Below are 19,318 nucleotides of genomic sequence, written 5' to 3' on the forward strand. Positions count from 1 at the left end.
GAATTTCAGCCCCTGCCAACCTCTGTCCCTGGGGCCAAACCCACGGCCCCCATTCTTACCTGTCGTCCTTCTGTTTTTACATTGCAGAGTTTGACAAATTTTTAGAAGAGCGAGCCAAAGCGGCGGAGATGGTTCCCAATCTGCCATCCCCTCCTCTGGAAGCCCCCACCCCTCCGACAAATCCTTCCAGCAGGAAAAAGCAGGAGCGCTCGGAGGACGCCCTCTTTGCACTGTGAAGGTGGCGCGGAGCCGCCCTCCCTCCCGCCCCTGTGCTCCGCCCGGCGAATGTCGCCGCACGGCCACTCTGTCCTCCCACAGTCCTTGGCTAACAACGACTCCCGTCCCCCCCATTCCATAGTTTGCTTCTCCTTCCCTCCCTCCCCAAATGATCCACCCCCACAAGCTGACTCTTTCTATTTAAATCCAACACTATTCCTGCCAGACCACGATTCTCCAGCACTCGCTTAATCCCCTCCTTCCTGTCCCAGCTGCACAAAACCAGCTCTTGATGCTGAAAACCCCTTCAGAATGCACGAGTACGTCACACTGGGCTGAAACAAAAGCCCGGGGGGAAGAGAGCAGCCTTGCCCTTCAATTTATGTAGGGATCATCCTCTTCTGTAGGCAGGTCCTGCCAAGTAGACGGCTCTGTCAATCAGCATGTAATTGACTGAGCTGGAATGTTCAGGAGGAGTGTGTCTTTATTTTTAGATAAAATGTTAATGTATTGGCTTTCGTGTTGGATTCGACAGCAAGGAACAACTGTTCCCCTTTCAACATGTGCTTCACAAGTTAAAATCCTTTACTCTCCCACTCACACATCTCCTGGTACCATATGGTGGTCGCTTTTCCCCACTTTCTGTGGCGTTTCATTTCTAAATCTCACAGGGTATTTTTTGCCTTGTGTTTTATCTGGGCTCGCTCTTATTTGAAGCAGTCTGTTGGCCATGTCCAGTAGCTCTGGCAGTTGATAAGGATGGAAAATGCTGGGCTAAATGGATGCTGTAACGATGGCACAGGAAGCACCTCGCTCTTTGGGAGACCATTTTCACACAGGAATTTTCCTGGTGTGTTTGCCTTTTAAAATAGCTTGGTTATTTTCTCCTTACCTTAAATTCCTTCTTTGGTGACTCTGGAGCTCTGCATTTGGTGTAAACATCCATGCAGATGGATGGGACTTGCTCGTGGATTGGGTGTGAACTGAGCTTCCTGGATTCCCTGCCATGCCTGGTAGGACAGATATGCTGGTTCGTGGGGGTAGGGATGAGGAGAAGAGCAAACCTCAGAGGTTTGTATGGAACGCTGAGGGAAGTAGTTACCACGGAGGGATTAGCTGTGCCAGCCTGTGCTGGAGGTGAAACTCTTCATTTCCTTCCAGTTTTAGGCCTGAGAAAGTGTTGAAATGATTGTGACCGTGCTATTTGCAATTTTTGGAATGTCTTTTGATCCTTCTGCCCTTCATTAACTCCCAGCTCCTACGGGGCTGCAGTCTCTGTGCAAACAAACATATTCCCTTGCTTGCCAGAGGCATGGCCAGGATTCCTGTCCTCTGGGGCTGCCAGAAGGGATTCCAGCATGTGTGCCTGCCTTGCTGGGCTGACAGGCAGAGCTGGAGCAGGCAGCTCCAGCCATTGCCGCGTCCCCCAGCGCGTTCCTTGGGAGGAAGCCAGTGGTGCAGGATGGCAGGATCAAAGAGAGAGCTGAGCAGTGCATGGCAGGAGAATCTCCCATCCTGACAGAGAGGCACTTTATCAGCCAGAAGTCCGTGCAGGCAGCAGGCTCCAACCCCTCTTCCTCAGGGTGTTCCTTGGCTTAGGCAACCTCCTTCTGACCTGACATGTCTGAGCTTCCCAGGATGCTGATGTGTGTCAAGCTCTCTTGAAAGTTGTTCTAGGCCAAGTGATAGAAGCTTTTATCTGAGCATAGCATTTTATCAGCCCATACCATACTCTCTGAGGACCACCCCCTTTGGGACGTTGTGACACACAAAGCCTGTTACCAAATGCCTGATTGCAGCGCTGATGGACTTTGACAGCGGACACATTAATCTTTGAAGGGAAACGTTGTTTGGTGCAGGATTTCCAGGCCATCCCAGGTCAGGTTTCACTCTGTGCTCTCCCTGCTCATTGTCTTCTCTGTCCTGCCCTGCCTGTAGCCTCTTCCAGGATCCCTCCATATGTAGCTGGGCCCAGGCAGGGCTGTTCTGCCACCCCTCTGCTGCTCTGTGTGGCACGGCTTACAAATGGACAGACAAAACCAGTTTAAGGATGGAGATAACTTGGGGATCAGGCTTTTCTCCCCACTTGCTGGCTCTCTCTCCAGTTGAATCCCTCCTGCGTGGGTCTGCAGAGGCTTTTTCCCATTCCATCTTCTCCATGGCTAATGGAACAGTCTGCCTTGGCTGCATTGCACACTCCTGCTCTCACCCACTGCCCTCACTGCTCAACACAAGGTGAGCCCAGTGCTTAGGGATTGGCACTGCCAGCTTGCTGCAACGTGTCAGATGCGGCCACCAGTTCCCAGAAAGCTGAGGAAACTTCTGTGGCAAGGCTGATTTGATTTCAGACGGCGTCTGGTGATGGCCTGAGCAGTCTCACCAGCACAGAATGAATTGCTGGTATTCCTGTCAATGCAGAAAGCTCCATGGGTGTTTTAAGTGTGTATTTTCTCTTCTAAATCCTTGAAACACATTGACCCTGCAAATGGCCACATCAGGTGATTCTAAGCATGTTAATCCAGCTTCCCTGCCAAGCCAGATTTGATAATCACATTGCTCAGGCATGGGGACACTGTCAGATGGTGCAGAGTGGCACGGATGTCACTGTCACCAAACCCTGCAGCTGGCCTTTCATCCCCCACCCCTCAGCCAAAAGGTGCTGGGGGAGAGTGCATTGAATGCTTTTTTCTGTTACACTAAACCTGTCCTGGGACCTCCAAGGTGTTGCTTTAGGGAGAATCTGGTCCCTTTCTGGAAGATTCTGCAGAGCTGTCGGTGATTGCTCTCTCCAGCTGGGAGGAAAAGAGCTGGAATGAGAATAGGCTGGGGGGAAAATACAGATCGTGTGTTGGCAGAGCTCAGGGGGCTCTTTTGGTGTGTGCAGCCCCAGGCAAGCCGTGGTCCCTGCTGCCACTCCGCATTATCCTCTGGAAAGCCGTGGCACTGCTTGCAGGGAGTGGCAGGTGCCACCAGCACAAGTGGTGGCTTTGCTGGAAGTAGGGCAGCTCCCAGGAGATGCCTTCCTAGGGAGGAAATGTACTTTTGGAAAGACCCGGGATGGATCTGGAGCCCAAATCCACCGCACTTGGCTCTCAGGGCTGGAAGCACCAAAGGGAACAGAGTGTGGCAGAACAGGTTGTTTAGCCCAAAACCTTCTTTAACAAATACAAGAGCTACGCTAGAGCTTCCCAAATGTCCTGTATCAGGATCTCTCATCTTCCCTGTCCTCTTGTGGTCTGCTGAAAACCGGGGCAGTGGGACCTGTGTGAGGGAAAGGGAAGGGGTTTTTCACTTCAGGGGACCAACTTCTCCATTTATCCTTCCTCTGCTTTCACTCTTAAGTGCTTCCTCTGTGCAAGTGGGCAGAGGACTCGTGTGGCTCCAATGCTTGGGAAAACAGGGATGGAGCTGCAGCCTGATCCACTTTCCATAAGAAATAACATCCCACTGCTTTCTAGGCATATTAGGAATCACAGCTTGATGCTCAATGACACTAAATTATTCTCGGGGTCCTTTGTAAGGTCTAATCGCGCCCTGTTCTAGGTTAAAATATTTATTTTGTCTATATATTTTCTTTCCAGTGTGTTTTTTAACCTCTTCTGTTAACTCTTCATGTGCTGAGATGTAAGGAATCAATGGTTTCTATTTAAATATATCCTTTGGGTTTTGGGTTTTTTTAAATTGTTCTGTGTAGATTTCAGCTGCATCTTCAGCAGGTGTAATAGGTAACAATGTGCTGTACAGACATTTAGGGTTTAGGGTGTAGGTAAGGCTCATAGGAGAACTGCTCATAAAAACGTAGCACGGTGTCTCTTAAAGGGAACAGCATAAACGCTGAGACTGGTCCTTACTGGGACCCTCACGTAGCCTCCAACATACCTTTTCCCTTCTGGTTATCATAGCCTCCATCCCTAGGATGTGCTGATCAAACCAGCTCCGTCATTCCCAGGGCTGGTCTTGCACCTCCATGCTGAAGGATTTTTTTAGTGAGGATTTCTGGTTTTTTACTTCATTCAGCATTTTTTGATGGGATACATTGGCTATTTCCACTTTAAAATGGAGGACTGGGAGCTGGCTGTGGTGGCGAGATGTTTCCCTCCAGTGGTGGAAGAACAGATCCGGGCTGTGGTTTCAGGCCCAGGGCAGAGGTGATGGTCCCTCCCGGACCAGTGCAGCCTGTCCCTGCTCCTCTATGCCCTGCTCTCTTGGTGTCACCTACAGGGACAGGATGTGCAGCCCAGGAGAGCAAACAAGATGGATTTCCTACACTCTGTTTCATCCAGTGAGTTGTTGAGTCTCCTGTGGTGGCTGGGAGCCCTGGAGTGGGAACTGCTTGTGCTATCTCCATTCCCGTCCATCCCCATCCAGCTCCGTCATTGTTTACCTCCTCCGGGCTGACCACAAGCCTTGCAGAGCCTCCCCTGGAAAAAAAACAGCTCAGAACAGTTATTTTTATGGAAACAGTGAAGCAGTGAGTGGATTTAGAGCTGTGTTGGAGGTAACCCTTCCCCTGCTGTGGGCTCCCACCAGCACAGGAGACGAGGTGCACACAGAGCACCTCCCAGCCATCCATCCCAAACCACGGCCTCCAGAGCAGGCTGTGCCTGCCTGCTCCAGCCCCAGGTTCCACACACCTCCTCTTCCTCACCTGGAGGAAGGTGAGGCTGTGTGTCACCAAGAGCCTGCTGGCCTGGAGCAGCACTGAGCTCTGGTGCTGGTTCTCTTAAGCCCATGGCAAATGCACTACTCCAAAATTCCCACCCTGCTCCGTGTTTTTATGAGTATGAGCTCCTCATTCCCTACATGTTCCTATGAGCTGTTGTTAACCCTACGAACGTAACCTGTGTAATAGCTTCTCTGTATATTACAGCTGTAGGCTTTCCAGATAAAAGTGGATAATATTTATTTACTGAAGATACTGGATATTTTTTTGTTTGGGAATGGGGTAGGGGGAGAGAGGGGACATAACTGTTTAAAGAGATTGACTATGTAAAGAGAAACAAAATACACAAGAAGCAGAGAAACCCAACACTAAAACATCACTGTATTCAAGTAGAAGGTGTTTCCGTTAAGGACGAGACAACTGTATTAATCTGCCATTGTTTAACTTACTCCAGAAATCATCTCCTTGGTTCCTGCATGTGAGATATTCCAATAAATACACTGTTAGTGTGAGCTGGGGGTGCTATCGTCTGTCTCTCAGCTGGGGACTCGCTTGGCTCCATTGCCTGGCTTGAGCACAGGGGACATGTGCAGCCCTTGGGTACCCACCAGATGTCAAACTGGGAGTCCTCGATCTCCTCCAGGAGACAGAACCTGGATATTCCCAATGGGAGAAGGCTTGTCCCCAGCAGTTGCTCTTTGTGTCACTGTATGGCTCATGCTGCCCTCGGTGCTGTGTTGCCAGTGCTGCTAAATTTGCATCCCACTAAATTCTGGCACATCTTTTGAGGGTGGCACGAGGCAGATGCACGGGTGACAACCTGGGTGCTCGGTGGGATGCCTGCCCACCTGGCAGGGCTTAACTGATAGTCCTTGGAGGGCAACTGTGGGTCACCCCCCTGGTGACCTGGAAAGAGATGGGTGATGTCAGCCCATCCAAGGGCCACTTTCCTGACTCATCAGCCAGGAATTTATTCCAACATCCCCATTATGATGGTGGGTTTGATGGGCAGAGAGGGAAGAGCACCAGCTTAAGAACCCCAGAGAAGTGGCATTGGCCAAGTCCAAACCAGTTGGCGGAATGGTGCCCTCTGTTCTGCACGTGGAGATCCACCCTGATTGTTTAAATCTGGGGAAGGGGGTGTGGAATAGCTGGAATAGCTACAGGGTTTCTCCTCCCGGTAGCTACATATTAGCATTAAACAGCCCTGCCCCAGCTTGTTTACCCCTCACTGATCATGTGCCCGGCTCAGTGTCGGATACATTCAGGGAGGCTCCTGGCCTGGATCTGCTGGGATAGGTGTGGAGCTGCTGCTGCCCTGACAGGGCAGAATCACACAAAAAGCATCGGGTCACAAATGTCCAGCGCTGTGCAGGAGGGGCTGTGGGAACGGGGGCTGTGGGAGTGGGGATTTGGGAGTGGGGGTTGTGGGAGCAGGAGATGTGGGAGTGAGGGATTTGGGAGCAGGAGGCTGCTCCTTCCAGGGGCTTCACCACATTATCCTCTGCAACCCCACAGTTACACTCGTGAAGGAAAGATCCCCTCGAAAACTCCAAATTCTGCCTCCAGCAAGGGCCAGAGTAGGTGCAGAGGGAAGAGTGTAAGAGCAGAACAAGCACTCGGGGACTTGCCTTTCCCATGTGTGCCCCTCCAGCCACTGGTGATCCAGCTCCCCAAACTGAGCCCAGGTTTGTGAACCCTGATGGGATTCTCTTCTCCCAGCCTGCTCCCACAGGGACCATGCAAACTCCCACCGTGGGCTGGGGGCTTCCACACCTCACTGCCCTCCACCGTGGGCTGCCAGCCGGGCACAGAGCACGGCACCGAGCCCCGTGCGGGCAGAGCCTGGGGCAAGCTGAGTGTCACTGCTTTCTGGCACTGGGCAGCAGGTTTGGATGCCAGTGCAAATAGGAAATGACCACAGGTCATTTACCTTTCCCTATTTCACCTGAGGGTAAATAAACCTGGAGTGGGGGCTGCGCTGGAGTGCCACCAAAGCTGGCTGTGCCTCCCTAAGCTGTGGTTCAGGAAGGGACAGTTGGCAAAGCCGAGTTACACGCAGTGAAGGAGAGAAGAGGCTTTGGATCTGTTTGCGACACAAATTAATGATTAACTCCGCGTTCTGCCAGAGCAAAACAAGCCCCAGGGCAGGCAGGATGCCAGAGGCTGGGCACGGAGCATGGCACGCTGCTTCCAGCGCAGGGCTGAGGTGTGCTGGCAGGGGGGAAACAGCCGGGGGCTCGCTCTGGGAGAGCCCAGCTGGCTGAGCGAGGGGGCAGCAGGACGGGGGATGCTCCGTTCTGGAGCCGCCGCGTTCAGACTCAGCACGCCCGGAGCCGCGGCGGCCGCTCGGGGAGATGCTCCACATGCCCGCGGAGCCGCACCAGCCTGCCCGGCCGGCTCGGTAGCCCGGTGGCCAGAGCCCAACCATCCCGGGGCCGGTTTGTTTTCTTTCTCATCCTGCGGTTTCCTCCCAGCCCGCGCTCAGGAAAACGTCTCAGCGACTCCGGAGCGACCACGTGGCCCGTCCGCCATCCCCGCAGGACTGACATGATGTAATCGCGGGCCCGGAGCCGTGATGTAGAATCACTCCACTCACGGCCGCCGCGCCTATTGGCTGCGTGGCCCTGGTCCTACGGGCGGGGTTTTCCCTGCTCCGCAACCCAGCGCACCCCCGGGAGCCCCACCCCGCGTGGGATCCATCGGCCCCAACGCCGGCCCACGGAGCCGCTTGGTCCTTCCCCGGTGCGCGGAGGATGCTGCTGCTCGCTGGGGGAACCCAGGGGCAGGGACAGCATCACGAGTGGGCTCCCGGCGTCCTCGGACCCTCTGGATGGGATCCGGGATGGGGCCTGGCAAAATCCAGCTTTGCACGCGGCTTGTGCAAAAGTTAAGCTGCGTTACGTGTTATTTCTCCCTTCTGCGTTTGTGTGGGTTTGTCCCTCTGTATCCCTCAGGGAAGGCTGTGCCCCGATCTTGCCAAGGTTATTAAAGGTCTGTGACCCCCCCAGGCTTGCACAAAGCTGCTCTAAATCCACGGGGGCTACGGCACATCCATCTTCCCAGTACTAGAAACCTGCCCCGTAAAGGGAAATGCCACCAGCACGGAGCCTGGCTTCTCCCAGGCAGTGACCCCAATAAAAACGGGGGGACGCACAAGGGGGGGAAGCACAAGGGGGGAAGCACAAGGGGGGAAGCACGAGGCTCCCTGCGTGTGCCACGGCAGGCCACGGCTCTCCCGATCATGTGATCGCTGCTCCCCCAGTGGTGTTTGCTCCGGGTCAGGGATGTCCGAGGGCTGATGCTGCCCCAGCTGCTGGCACAGAGCTGAGCCAGGATTCCCTGGGCTCGTCCCCAGCTGGGGCACAGGTCAGTGTCCCCAGATGGAGGAGGCTGCAGTGGGGTGAGGGTGCAGAGGGGACAAGCAGGGCTCTGCAGCTCCAGCTCAGCTGCCCGGCTCGGTGTGGTGCCCTGGGGCGCTCCGTGCCACACAGGGGGTCCCTGTTTAGCAGAGGAGTGCCTGCTGTGCCACCACCAAGTGGGAGCCACTGAGGCCGAAGGAAGTTTCTAAGATGCAGCCAGTTTAATGAATTTCCAGGTTGCCTCAGATTGTGTTTGGTGGCACAGAAGAGGAGGAGGCAAACTTCCAGAGAGCTGATGTTGCAGCACATTTTCTAGTCCTAAATGAATTCCAGCAGCAGGACAGACCATGGAGCTCTGCAGGGCACAGGACATGGCATTTTCCTGGCACGAGACTCCCACACTGAGACCTACCACGCTTGGGCAACAACCACAGCACTGATCCCAGTGCCTTCTGCATTTTTCAGAATTTTTCCTGGATCCCACAACTGGTGGTCCCCAGGAGGATGCACAGGCTCAGCTGAGGCTCACAGGGCAGCACTGGTGTGTCCCTAACCAGGGGGTGAGAGCTTCTCCCACCCTGGGCCATGCCATGGATGGGCACCACAGGAGGGATGTGCTCTGAGCCTGGAGCTGGCACAGGGAAGGCCCAGGGCCCTTGAGAGGGTTGGGTCAGTGGCCCAGCCTGCCCTGGCACGTGGCACCCGACGTGCAGAGGCTTCTGCAGCCACGGCCACCACCTGCCCACACGGGCTGCTCCCTGCATGCCCCGTCCGGGACTGAGGGGGCTCCGTGCCCAGCCCAGGTGTTTAGAGCCCAGCCCAGGGATTTGGTGCCTGTCCTTAGGGTTTGGTGCCTGTCCCCAGGGGTGGGTGCCTGTCCACAGGAGTGAATGACGTCCCCAGAGCTCAGTGACAACGCCAGGGATCGATGATTTTCCCGGGCTCAGTGTCTGTTCCTAGGGCTGGGTGCCCATCCCCTGGGGTCAGTGACATCCCCAGGTGCCAGTGACGTTCCTTGAGGACGGTGTCCTGCTCGGGGCTTGCAGCCTGCGCTTCTCCCAGCCCGCAGCCCGGTGCCGCGGGGTGCCCTCCCGGTGTCCCCGAGGGTCTCCGCTCGGTGCCGCCGGGGGTCCCGGTGCGGCGGGGTGGCGCGGAGAGGCGGCGCGGGGCGGGACGCGGCGGCGGCCCCGCCTCCATTCACCCCCCGCCCTCCCGCCCGGTGGCAGCTCCGGGCACGGTTCGCGGGAGCAACTTGGCGGCTCGTCCCCGTGGTGCCTGTGCCCGGGCCAGCGCGGCCATGGCGGGCGGCCGGCCCCGCCACCCCTAGAGCCGCCCGAGCTGCCGGAGCCACCGGAGCCACCGAGAGCCACGGGAGCCACCGGAGCCGCCGGGATGAGCGCTCTCGCCTTCGACGACGCGGCCCTGGAGGGGCTGGCACCGTCCCTCGGCCTCTCCGGGGCCAACGACATCGACACGGCCCTGCTCAGCGACATCGACGGTGCGGACCGGCGGGGACGGGGCCCGGCGTGGCCGGGGCTTGGGGCATGACCGGGGCCGGGCTGGGGGTATAACCGGGGCTCTGTGCACGGCGGGGCTCTGGGCCCGGTGCAGTCCTGGGCTCGGTGCATGGCTGGGACCGGGATGTGGCGCGGCCGGGAGCGGGCTGGGGGAAAAGCGGGTTCGGTGCACGGCCGGGGGCTGGGCACGGTGCGGTACCGGCTCTTGGAGCACGGTCGGGACATGGCTGGGGGGATGAGCGGGTCTTGGGGCCCAACCGGGACCGGGCTGGGGGTGTAACCAGGCTCGGTGCAAGGTCAGGGCTGAGCTGGAGGCATGACCGGTGCTCGGTGCGTGGCCGGTACCGGGCTAGGGGTATAACTGGGGCTCGGTGAATGGGCGGGCGCGCTCGGTGCATGGCCGTGCCCGGGGGGGTCCAGGCTCGGTGCGTGGTCAGGGAACTTGGTACCGGCATTTGGCCGGGGCAGCGGGATCGGTGTATAACCAGGACTCGGTACATGGCCGGCGGACCGGGCTCGGTGCCGGGCCCGGCGTGGGGAGGGGGGACACCGAGCTGCTGGAGCGCGGCGTCGGTGCAGAACCGCTCTGGCTCCGTTACCAGGGGCCGCTCCATCGCGGGGGGCTCGGGGTGGGGGAACATGGGACACCGGGACCCCCGCGCTGGAGGTGCCGCTACCGGGACAGCCCCGACGATTCCCCCCCCGTTCCCGGTCGCAGCATCGCGTCGCCGGTGGCCCCGCCCCCTCCGTGACGTCACCGGCGGGGTTACTCTCGGTCGTTCCCTCCAGGACGCCTGGGTTTTCCCAACCCACCCAACCGGCGTGTGCGGAGATGGGGCGGCTCTGCTCCAGCCCCGGGGCTGGCACCGCCAACACCCACCTCCCCGCCGGTTCGGGCTCCGTGAGATGGGCATGCTGCAGGGGAACCCATTCCCGGAGGGAACCCACTTCCCAAAGGGACACGTTCCTCAAGGGGACACGCTTTCCACCATCATAGCACCACGTGTGCTGAGTTCGGTGTTCCCAAGGCTTTAGCAAAAAATTGGGGATCCCAAAAAATTGGAGATCTCAAAAAATTGGGGATCTCAGCTCCCGGCAAGCCCCGCACCCGCCTTGCCACGTGCTCCACCAGCTCTGTGGATCCACACCGTCCAGCAGAGCCGGTGGAAGAGCGGCAAGGTGGGCACGGGACTTCCAGCACCTGCCCCACTGTGTCCTGCCCCACTGGGTGGTCCGTGGTGGTCTCTCCTCCGAGACCTGGGGTGGAGATGGCATCCCAGGCCTGCAGGTTGATCGCAGTGGCAGTCGGGGTGGATCAAAGCAGATCCAGGTGCCACCTGCTTTTCTTGGCGAGGTTTTGGCGTGGGCAGGGAAGCAGGAGCTGTGCCAGGGCTGAGTGGTGCCGTATGGGATGAGGTTTTCCCACTGTGGGGTTTTGCCACTCTCCTTTGTATCACAGCCAGCCAGGCCACCTCGCACCCCACAGTTCCCCAGAGTGGGTTTGTCACCGGTCCCTGGCTGGCCACGGCTTGTCCCTCATCCCTTTACCAACCCTAGGGTGATGTGGGATGTGTGCCCACGGATGTGGGCGCCCTGAGCCTGCTGGGACCTGCCAGGACCCACAGACGAGTGGGTCTGCCCCACAGGTTCCCACGGGGGAGGTGGAGGTGGCCCTGGTGGGGGGCCATTGTCCTGCCGATGGCGTGGGTGGCAGCGGGTGCCACAGGATAGAAACACCTGGAAGGTGCCAGGAGGGTGGGACAGCCGTGCCCACCCCCCGGCTGGGCAACAGGAAGGGGGAGTGGGACAGGAGGGAACACCCCCTGTCTGCAACCCCAGACTTTGCTCTGGACCACGAGGGAGCCTTGTGGGGGTGGGGGCGCTCTGAGTGGAAGGGGGGGAATTGGGAGCCCCCCGGAAGGACACCCACCTGCACAGGGCAGGTTTTTGGGGTGTGACTGTGCTGTGTGCAGACCCCGATCGCTGCGGGGTGACTCCTGAGCAATGAGTGCGGGGGCTCACAGCGGGCTGGGGGGGGGCGATGGGGCAGAGGGGTTAACGGAGAGTGACCCCGAGTAACCGCGGGCGGCTGGCGGCGAGTGCCCGCGAGTAACCCGGTGCCGGGCTCACCTTGGGCGCCGGGGGCTGTCCGGGGCCGGCCGGCGGGCGCGCAGGCGGCGATTGGCGGAGTCGCATCACCCCATCGCCGGCCGCGCTCCAGCCCTGGCGCGGGCAGCGCGGGGAGGGCGCCGGGGAGGAGGCGAGAACATGGCTTTAAAATATCCCGGGGCCTCTTCGCTGGCGGGCACGGGGCTGAGCGGGGGCTGCAAGCTCCTCCTGGGGACCCCTCCGCTCCCACCTCCATGGAGTGCACCTTTGAAGGTACCCCCGCCTCTCCAGCCTCCTCCTCGTCTGGCGGGGTCACTGCCGTGGTCCCTCTCGGAGGCTGCACCCCGTGCGAGGGCGGTGTCCGGGGGCTGTGTGGCTCGGTGGGGACATCCCGGGGGTGTGTGCGCGGGGGGTGCCCTGGGGGTATCCCGGGGTCTGTGCGTGCAGGGGGGGTGAGTCTGGGGGTACCGGAGTGTGGGGTGTCCTGGGGTCTGTGTGCCCCCGGTGGGATGCACCTGAGGGTACCGGGATGGGGACAGCCCTGCATGGTGGGAGCATCCCAGGACACCTCAGTGGAGGTGTCACAGAGACCCCGAGGTGCCATTGATGGGACAGACCCCCGCCAAGGCTGTTTTAGCCCTGTGCTTGCCCAGCTGTCCTCCTGAGGGCTGTTTTGGTCAAACACACCTGGCACTGGGGTCTGGCACATCCCGGGGGTGCCACCCCGCTGTCCCAGTCTGAGCACGCCCTCCCCTTGATACAGGGGCTGATCTGGGGATGCTCGGGGTTCCCAGGACAGAGTAAATGAATGGATGAGCTGACACAATTCCCCCTCAAGATCAGAGACACGCTGAGAAGTGCCCTGCCACCCACAGACCAGGCTGAAAAACTCTGACTGCTGTTGGCCAAGCCCTGACACCCCGTTTTGAGTGCTGTGCCTCAGTTTCCCCAATGGGATGGGTGGGAGGCTGAGAGGAACAGGGCACAGCAGTTTCATGGGCTCTCAGGGAATTTTGCCTCTGGATTATGGAGATCTGGCCCCTAAATGCTTCACTGCGGGGAGGGCAGGACGGGACCAACCCAAGCCCACCTTGGGAGGTGCGGGGCAGCAGCTGACGGCACGGGGGGTGTGTTTTACAGACATGCTGCAGCTGATCAACACGCCGGACAATGACTTCTCGGGGTTGTTCGACTCATCGTTCAGTGCCCCGGACAGCGCCGTGCCCCCGGGGCTTCCCTCCACGCCGGGCACCCTCAACACCTTCCTGGGTCCCAGCAAGCCGCCCCCCGCCGCCCCCACCGGCAGCGCCTACACGGGGCCCCCCGGCATGGCCACCTTCACCCCGCCGCCCCCGGCCCCGCTGCTGCCGGGGCCATCCCTGGGTGTCAAGGAGGAGCCACCCGTGGTGCCCAGCAGCCAGCCCCAGCCCGGCGTCATGCTGGCCCCCAGCTTCGTCCCTGCATCCCCCAGCCCGTTCACTCCCCAGCCCTTGGTGGGCTACCAGAACCAGCACAGCTTCTCAGGTGAGCATTTGGGGGTGCAGGGGGGTTCGGGGCTCCCAGGGTGAAAGGTCTTGCTGGAGGGGGATGTGTCCCTGCAGGATGGGGCTGTGTGGGGTGGGCTGGTGCCAGAGGCTGTCTTAACGCTGTCCTCTGCTCCATGCCCAGCTGTGCAGCCTGGGAGTGCGGGGCAGACCCTGCCAAGCCCTCTGCCAGCCCCCCAACCCAGCCAGCCCGTGACACTGCCCGGCCCCGTGCAGAACGTGGCACCCCAGCAGCTCCTGGCCCCCGCCGCCCCCACCGCCCAGCCTGTGTCACCGCAGATCCAGTCGGTGCCGGTAAGCCCAGGGCCAGGGCTGGGGGGTCCCGCTGACCCCCAGAGCCCCGCTGACCCCCGCTGCCCCTCAGGTTCTCCTGCAGCCCCACTTCATCAAGGCTGACTCCCTGCTGCTGACGGCCGTCAAGACAGACGCCAGCAGCGCCAAGACTTCCACCATCGCCTCCCTGGCCACCAGTGCCAGCGGCTCGGCCACCCCGCTCCAGGTGCCGGTAGGTGCCTCCCACCGGGAGCTCAAGGTGGGGAGAAGCTTCAGGACCATCACTGACCCCTCCCTGCACCCTGCAGGCGCTGGTGAGCGGAGGGACCATCCTGGCCACGGTGCCGCTGGTGGTGGACGCAGAGAAGCTGCCCATCAACCGGCTGGCGCCCAGCGGGAAGCCGGCGCTGCTGCAGAGCCGGGGCGAGAAGCGCACGGCCCACAACGCCATCGAGAAGCGCTACCGCTCCTCCATCAACGACAAGATCGTGGAGCTCAAGGACCTGGTGGTGGGCACCGAGGCCAAGGTGGGAGCAGGGCTCGGTGGGGCAGGGCTGGGCAGTGACGGGGGGGTTTGCCCGGAATTTGGGTTGAACTGTCCCGGCCCACTGGCAGCTCAACAAGTCGGCGATCCTGAGGAAGGCGATCGAGTACATCCGCTTCCTGCAGCAGAGCAACCAGAAGCTGAAGCAGGAGAACCTCGCCCTGAAGATGGCCATGCAGAAGAACCGTGAGTGGAAGGGCAGCTCTTGGGGTGGGGGGCTCAGCTCCATGCCCCCAGGCAGCCATCAGCTTACTCTGCTTCCTGCAGAGCCTGTGAAGGACCTGGGGACGCACTGCAGCCGGGGGGCCAAGGCGGAGGCGCCCATGGAGGTGGTGAAGGCTGAGGTGATGGAGATGCTGACACCGCCGCCCTCAGACGTGGGCTCGCCATCCCACAGCAGCCCACTCTCACTCAGTGGTGGCAGCAGCAACAGCAGCAGCGACTCAGAGCCTGACAGCCCCCTCTGTGCCCATGGCAAGGTGAGGGAGGGCTGGGGGGGATCTCCCTGCCCTGAGTGGGGCAGGGAATCTTCTGCTTCATGTAGGAGGTGCTAAAGGCAAAGTGCGCCAGATGGGGAACGAGCTAAGAGCCCCGGTCTTGTTCTCTGAGGCTGCTCCTCACATGATTTGGGGCTGGGTGTGGAGGCAGTTTTGTTCTACCTTAAAATGTGCTCTGTGCCCCATGCCTATACCCTGAAATCCATGCCCCTGTACTCCAGCCTGTGCCTCATCACCCTGCCCTATATCCCATGCCCTATATCCCATGCCTGTGCCCACCACCCCATGTCCGTGCCCGTGTCCCGGGCTCACGGCAGCTCTGCCCGTGCAGGTGAAGCAAGAGCACCCACCACCCTCACCCAGCAGCCAGGGAATGCTGGACCGCTCCCGCATGGCCCTCTGCGCCTTCGTCTTCCTCTGCCTCTCCTTCAACCCCCTGGCCTCCCTCCTCCGGGGTTCTGCCTCCCCAGCCCCCTTGGGGAGCCAGGACACCGCTGGTCCTGGCAGGAGCATCATGGCACAATCTGGCACTTTGGGTAAGCTCTGGTCTGGGGTGGGGGACATTGGGATGGAGATTGTTGGGATGGGTGTGGGATGGAGACTGTCAGAGTGGGCAAGGGCTAGAGGCTGTTGAAGTGAAGACCATCAAGGGATGGGTGTATGGTAGGAGCTACCTGGCTCAAGGCTGTTGGGTTTGGTATGAGGTGAAGACTGTTGGGATGGGGGGCATCAGGGTGGCGACTGTCACAGTGGAGGTGATCATGGTAGACAGGGGGTGAAGGCCATCAGGAGGGGGGTCCCAGGGTAGGTCTGAGATGGGAGATAATTGGGGTGGACGTGGGGCAGAGGCCATTGGGTGGATGTTGCTGGGATGGGCACAGGGTGAAGGCCACCAGAATGGATATCCTGGGGTGTGTGTGAGGCAGAGACCATTGGGGCAGACACAACTGGGTGGAGGCTCTTTGGTGGATGTGGGATGAAGGCCACTGGATGGGGACCCTGGGGTGGGCACAGGGCAGCATTGGTGGGGTGTTGCTGACCCCATCCCTGCACAGAGGACCCATGGGGGTGGACGCAGTGGCTGTGGCCCACTCTGGCCTTCTGGGCCCTGAACGTGGCGCTGGTGCTGGGCGCGGTGGTGCGGCTCTTCGTCTGCGGGGAGCCCGTCACTCGCCCCCACTCCGAGCCCTCCATCCTCTTCTGGCGGCACCGCCGGCAGGCCGACCTCGACCTCGACCGGGTACGTCCTACTGAGCTCCATGTCCCTGTCCCACCTGCCCTGTCCCTCCTCCTGCCCACACTGACCCTGTGTCTCGGGTGCAGGGAGACTTCGCGCAGGGGGCCCAGCACCTGCGCACGGCGCTCGGGGCGCTGGGGCGGCCGCTGCCGGCCTCCCACGGGGACCTGGCCTGCAGCCTGCTCTGGACCCTGCTGCGCCACCTGCTCCAGCGCCTCTGGGTCGGTCGCTGGCTGGCTGCCCGCGCCGGGGGGCTGCGCCCGGACCCCCCGCCCCCCGCCCACGTCCGCCAGAGTGCCCGCGACGCTGCCATGGCTTACCACCGCCTGCACCAGCTGCACCTCGCCGGTACGGCCCCGTGCCATGGGGGCTGAGGGATGGGACCCCTGTGCATGTCCCCACAACCCCGTGACCCCATGGCTGAGCATCCTGTCCCCATTCCCATAGGGAAGCAGGCTGGGGGACATCTGCTGGCCATCAACCTGGCACTGAGCGCTGTCAACCTGGCTGAGTGTGCCGGTGACGCCATCTCTGTGGCAGCGCTGGCCGAGATCTACGTGGCGGCTGCCCTGCGGATCAAGGCCAGCCTGCACCGCTGCTTCCACTTCCTGGCGGTGAGTGTGGGGAACTGGGGTGTCCTCCGTGTCCCCTGGGACTGGGCTCTCAGGTCCTTCCTGACCCCCTGCTTTCCCTGCAGCGCCCCTTCCTCTGCAGCGCCCGGCGCGTGGCCCTGTCCCACGGCGGGGCCGTGCCCCCCGCCATGCAGTGGCTCTGCCACCCCCTGGGCCATCGCTTCTTTGTTGACGGAGACTGGGCGGTCAAGGGTGTCCCCAGGGAAACCATCTACAGCTCTGCCGGCAACCCAGGTGACTCCAAGCTCCCAAACCCCCACCCCCTGTTTTGGGGTGTGGTGTACCTGCTGACCCCATCTCTGTGCCCCAGTGGACCCGCTGGCCCAGGTGACCCAGCTCTTCCGTGAGCACCTCCTGGAGAAGGCGCTGTGCTGCGTGGCCATGCCTGAGCCCGGCCGTCCCACTGCCCAGGGAGAGGGGTGAGTGCTGGGTGGGCACCTTCTCCCCCTGCCTGGCCTGGGGCCAGCCCCCTCACAGCCCCTTTCCACAGGCGGTTCTCCGATGCCCTCGAGTACCTCCAGCTGCTCAACGGCTGCTCAGATGTCAGTGGCACACCTGGCCCCACACCCTCCCTCACCTCTGGCTTGGCGGCTGTCACAGGTGAGGCTGGCGTGTCCCCCATTGGGGTCACTTCATGTGGGGGGCCACGGGAGTGGAAACACCCTGCTCCTGTGTCCCTCCTACCCCGCAGGCACCGACCCCGTGTCCAAGTGGTGGGCATCCTTCATTGGCATCGTCATCCACTGGCTGCAGGGAGATGAGGAGGGGGCTGAGCGCCTCTACCCACTGGTGGAGACCATGCCCCGGGCACTGCAGAGCTCTGAGTGAGTGCTGGGGACACCGGGGACAGGGGTGGCACCTCACTGCATGTCTCCCATCCCCCTTGGACTGGCACAGCCCCGCTGAACACACTTGGAGCACCTGGTGTGTGTTGAGGAAGGAACTCACCGTGCCCCCTCCACCTTGCAGGAAGCCCCTTCCCCGTGCTGCCCTGCACTCTTTCCGAGCTGTCCGTGCCTTGCTGAGCAAACAGGATGGGAGCCAGGCCACCCTGGGCCACTGTGAGAAGGCCAGCAGCTGCCTGCGGGAGAGCCTGGAGCTGGGCAGCCCCCCCAAGGGCACCATCGACAAGGTGAGCTGGGCTGGGGAGGGACGAGGTGGCCGCCAGCCCCCAGCCCTGGCGGGAGGTGCCCCCGACCCTCGCGGGGGTGCATTGTAGTTGCATTGCATGTGTCAGACTGGGAGTGCAATGCCCCTGCCATGCAGCCCGGCGGGGGTCCCGCGCAGCAGCGCCTGCCCGCAGCCACCTCCTCGGCACCCCCGTCCGTCCGTCCCACCCCCTGCTCACCCCGAGCCCCTTGTCCCTGCAGGCGGTCCAGCTCCTGCTCTGTGACCTGCTGCTGGTCACCCGCACCAACCTGTGGCAGCAGCAGATGGGGGCGAGCCAGCAGCGCAGCTGCCTCTACCAGGCATCCGCCCTGGAGCTCCGCGGCTTCCAGCAGGACCTCAGCAGCCTGCGGCGCCTGGCACAGACCCTGCGCCCCGCCATGCGCCGGGTGAGCCCCCCTCCTGTCACCTGCGGGGTCCCCTGGTGCCCTGCACCTGGCTGTGCTCACTGTCCCCCCAATCCAGGTGTTCCTGCACGAAGCCACTGCCAGGCTGATGGCCCGGGCCAGCCCCACGCGCACCCACCAGCTGCTGGACCGCAGCCTGCGGAGGAGAGGGGTGCAGGGCAGCAAAACAGGTGGGCACGGGGTGGGACACGGGGTGGGACACAGGGTGGGACACCTCACTCCTCACCTGCAGCCCCCCAGCAGCTCAGGGTGTGGGATATGTGGTGGCACAGGGGTGGGACACGGATGGGACACATGGCTGTGCACCTGCAGTACCCCAGCAAGCTGGGTGGAGGGACATGGGGTGGGATACCTTTGTCATCACCTTGGAGGATGGGAAATGGGGTGGGGCACCCTGCTCCACACCTACAGCAGCCCCCACAAGTGTTGGGTTGTGGGAAACCCCATTCTGCACCCACAGCAGCCTTGGATGATGGGATATGGGGTGAGACATAGGGTGGGGCGCCCCTTTCCCCCCTGCAGCACTCCAGCCCCACAGATGGTGCGCCATCGGGTGGGACATCCCACCTGCAGCACCCCAAGAGCTGGGCCACGAGAGCTCTCAGCCCCTCCACTGCTGGTGGCACCAGCTCCAGGGCGCTGAATGACCCCATCCCTGTGCGATCCCCCTGGGATTTATTCAGTGACTTCCACGGGCGCCCCCGGTGCTGACCTCGGCTCTGTCCCCTGCAGCTGGCGAGCCAGAAAGCCACCCCACGGCACGGGAGCACGCCGAGGCGCTGCTGCTGGCCTGCTGCTACCTCCCGCCCAGCTTCCTGGCGGGCCCGGGCCAGCGCGTGGGGATGCTGGCCGAGGCCGCCCGCACGCTGGACAAGCTGGGCGACCGCCGGACGCTGCACGACTGCCAGCAGATGATCATCAAGCTGGGCAGCGGCACCACCGTCACGTCGGGATAGGTGGGGAAGGGGCCGCCAGCCCCCCCGCCACCCCCGCGGGTGCGGAATGCGGGGTGGGGGGAGGCCGTGCCTCAGTTTCCCCGCAGGGTGATGTTAGGCAGCGGTTTGGGGGGTGAAGGGATGGGTGGGGAGGGGTCGGGTGATGCCTGGAGGGTGCGGGGTGGGGGTCGCAGCGTGGGGCAGCCGCAGGTGGG

General features: G+C 61.4%; 2 protein-coding genes across 6 annotated transcripts in view; both read left to right on the forward strand.

Annotated features, from left to right (window-relative positions):
• TOM1L2 (target of myb1 like 2 membrane trafficking protein) overlaps nt 1–5,366 on the forward strand; it is a 56,504-nt gene extending 51,138 nt beyond the window's left edge. For 3 of the 4 annotated variants that reach the window (XM_084216830.1, XM_084216827.1, XM_084216828.1), the window contains one exon: nt 88–5,366. In XM_084216830.1, the coding sequence (XP_084072956.1) occupies nt 88–236 (149 nt within the window). In that variant the 3' untranslated portion in view covers nt 237–5,366. The remainder of the gene's footprint in view (nt 1–87) is intronic. The other variant, XR_014616563.1, reaches the window with a different exon arrangement.
• Nucleotides 5,367–9,468: 4,102 nt separating this feature from the next.
• Nucleotides 9,469–19,236, forward strand: SREBF1 (sterol regulatory element binding transcription factor 1). 2 transcript variants are annotated; one of them, XM_084216674.1, is made up of 19 exons: nt 9,469–9,739; nt 13,008–13,391; nt 13,536–13,705; nt 13,776–13,916; nt 13,993–14,211; nt 14,300–14,414; nt 14,496–14,707; nt 15,057–15,261; nt 15,781–15,965; nt 16,049–16,310; nt 16,410–16,576; nt 16,660–16,828; nt 16,905–17,013; nt 17,085–17,194; nt 17,286–17,418; nt 17,564–17,726; nt 17,965–18,150; nt 18,227–18,338; nt 18,901–19,236. In XM_084216674.1, the coding sequence occupies exons 1-19, from the start codon at nt 9,634–9,636 to the stop codon at nt 19,122–19,124; spliced, it is 3,372 nt and encodes a 1,123-aa protein (XP_084072800.1). In that variant the 5' UTR covers nt 9,469–9,633; the 3' UTR covers nt 19,125–19,236. The 2 variants fall into 2 exon arrangements, with proteins under 2 accessions (XP_084072800.1, XP_084072801.1); XM_084216675.1 differs by lacking the exon at nt 9,469–9,739 and adding an exon at nt 12,021–12,140.
• Nucleotides 19,237–19,318: the final 82 nt, after the last annotated feature.

Source organism: Fringilla coelebs (genome assembly GCF_963513975.1).
Source record: "Fringilla coelebs genome assembly, chromosome: 16".
In the NCBI taxonomy this organism is placed as follows: domain Eukaryota; kingdom Metazoa; phylum Chordata; class Aves; order Passeriformes; family Fringillidae; genus Fringilla; species Fringilla coelebs.

What these genes read in the sequence shown, in the direction of transcription:
- SREBF1 (XM_084216674.1), top strand. Translation starts at nt 9,634, where the DNA reads ATGAGCGCTCTCGCCTTCGACGACGCGGCCCTGGAGGGGCTGGCACCG. An exon ending in GAACCAGCACAGCTTCTCAG is followed by an intron (nt 13,392 to 13,535) that starts GTGAGCATTTGG and finishes CTCCATGCCCAG; the next exon opens with CTGTGCAGCCTGGGAGTGCG. An exon ending in TGGTGGGCACCGAGGCCAAG is followed by an intron (nt 14,212 to 14,299) that starts GTGGGAGCAGGG and finishes GCCCACTGGCAG; the next exon opens with CTCAACAAGTCGGCGATCCT.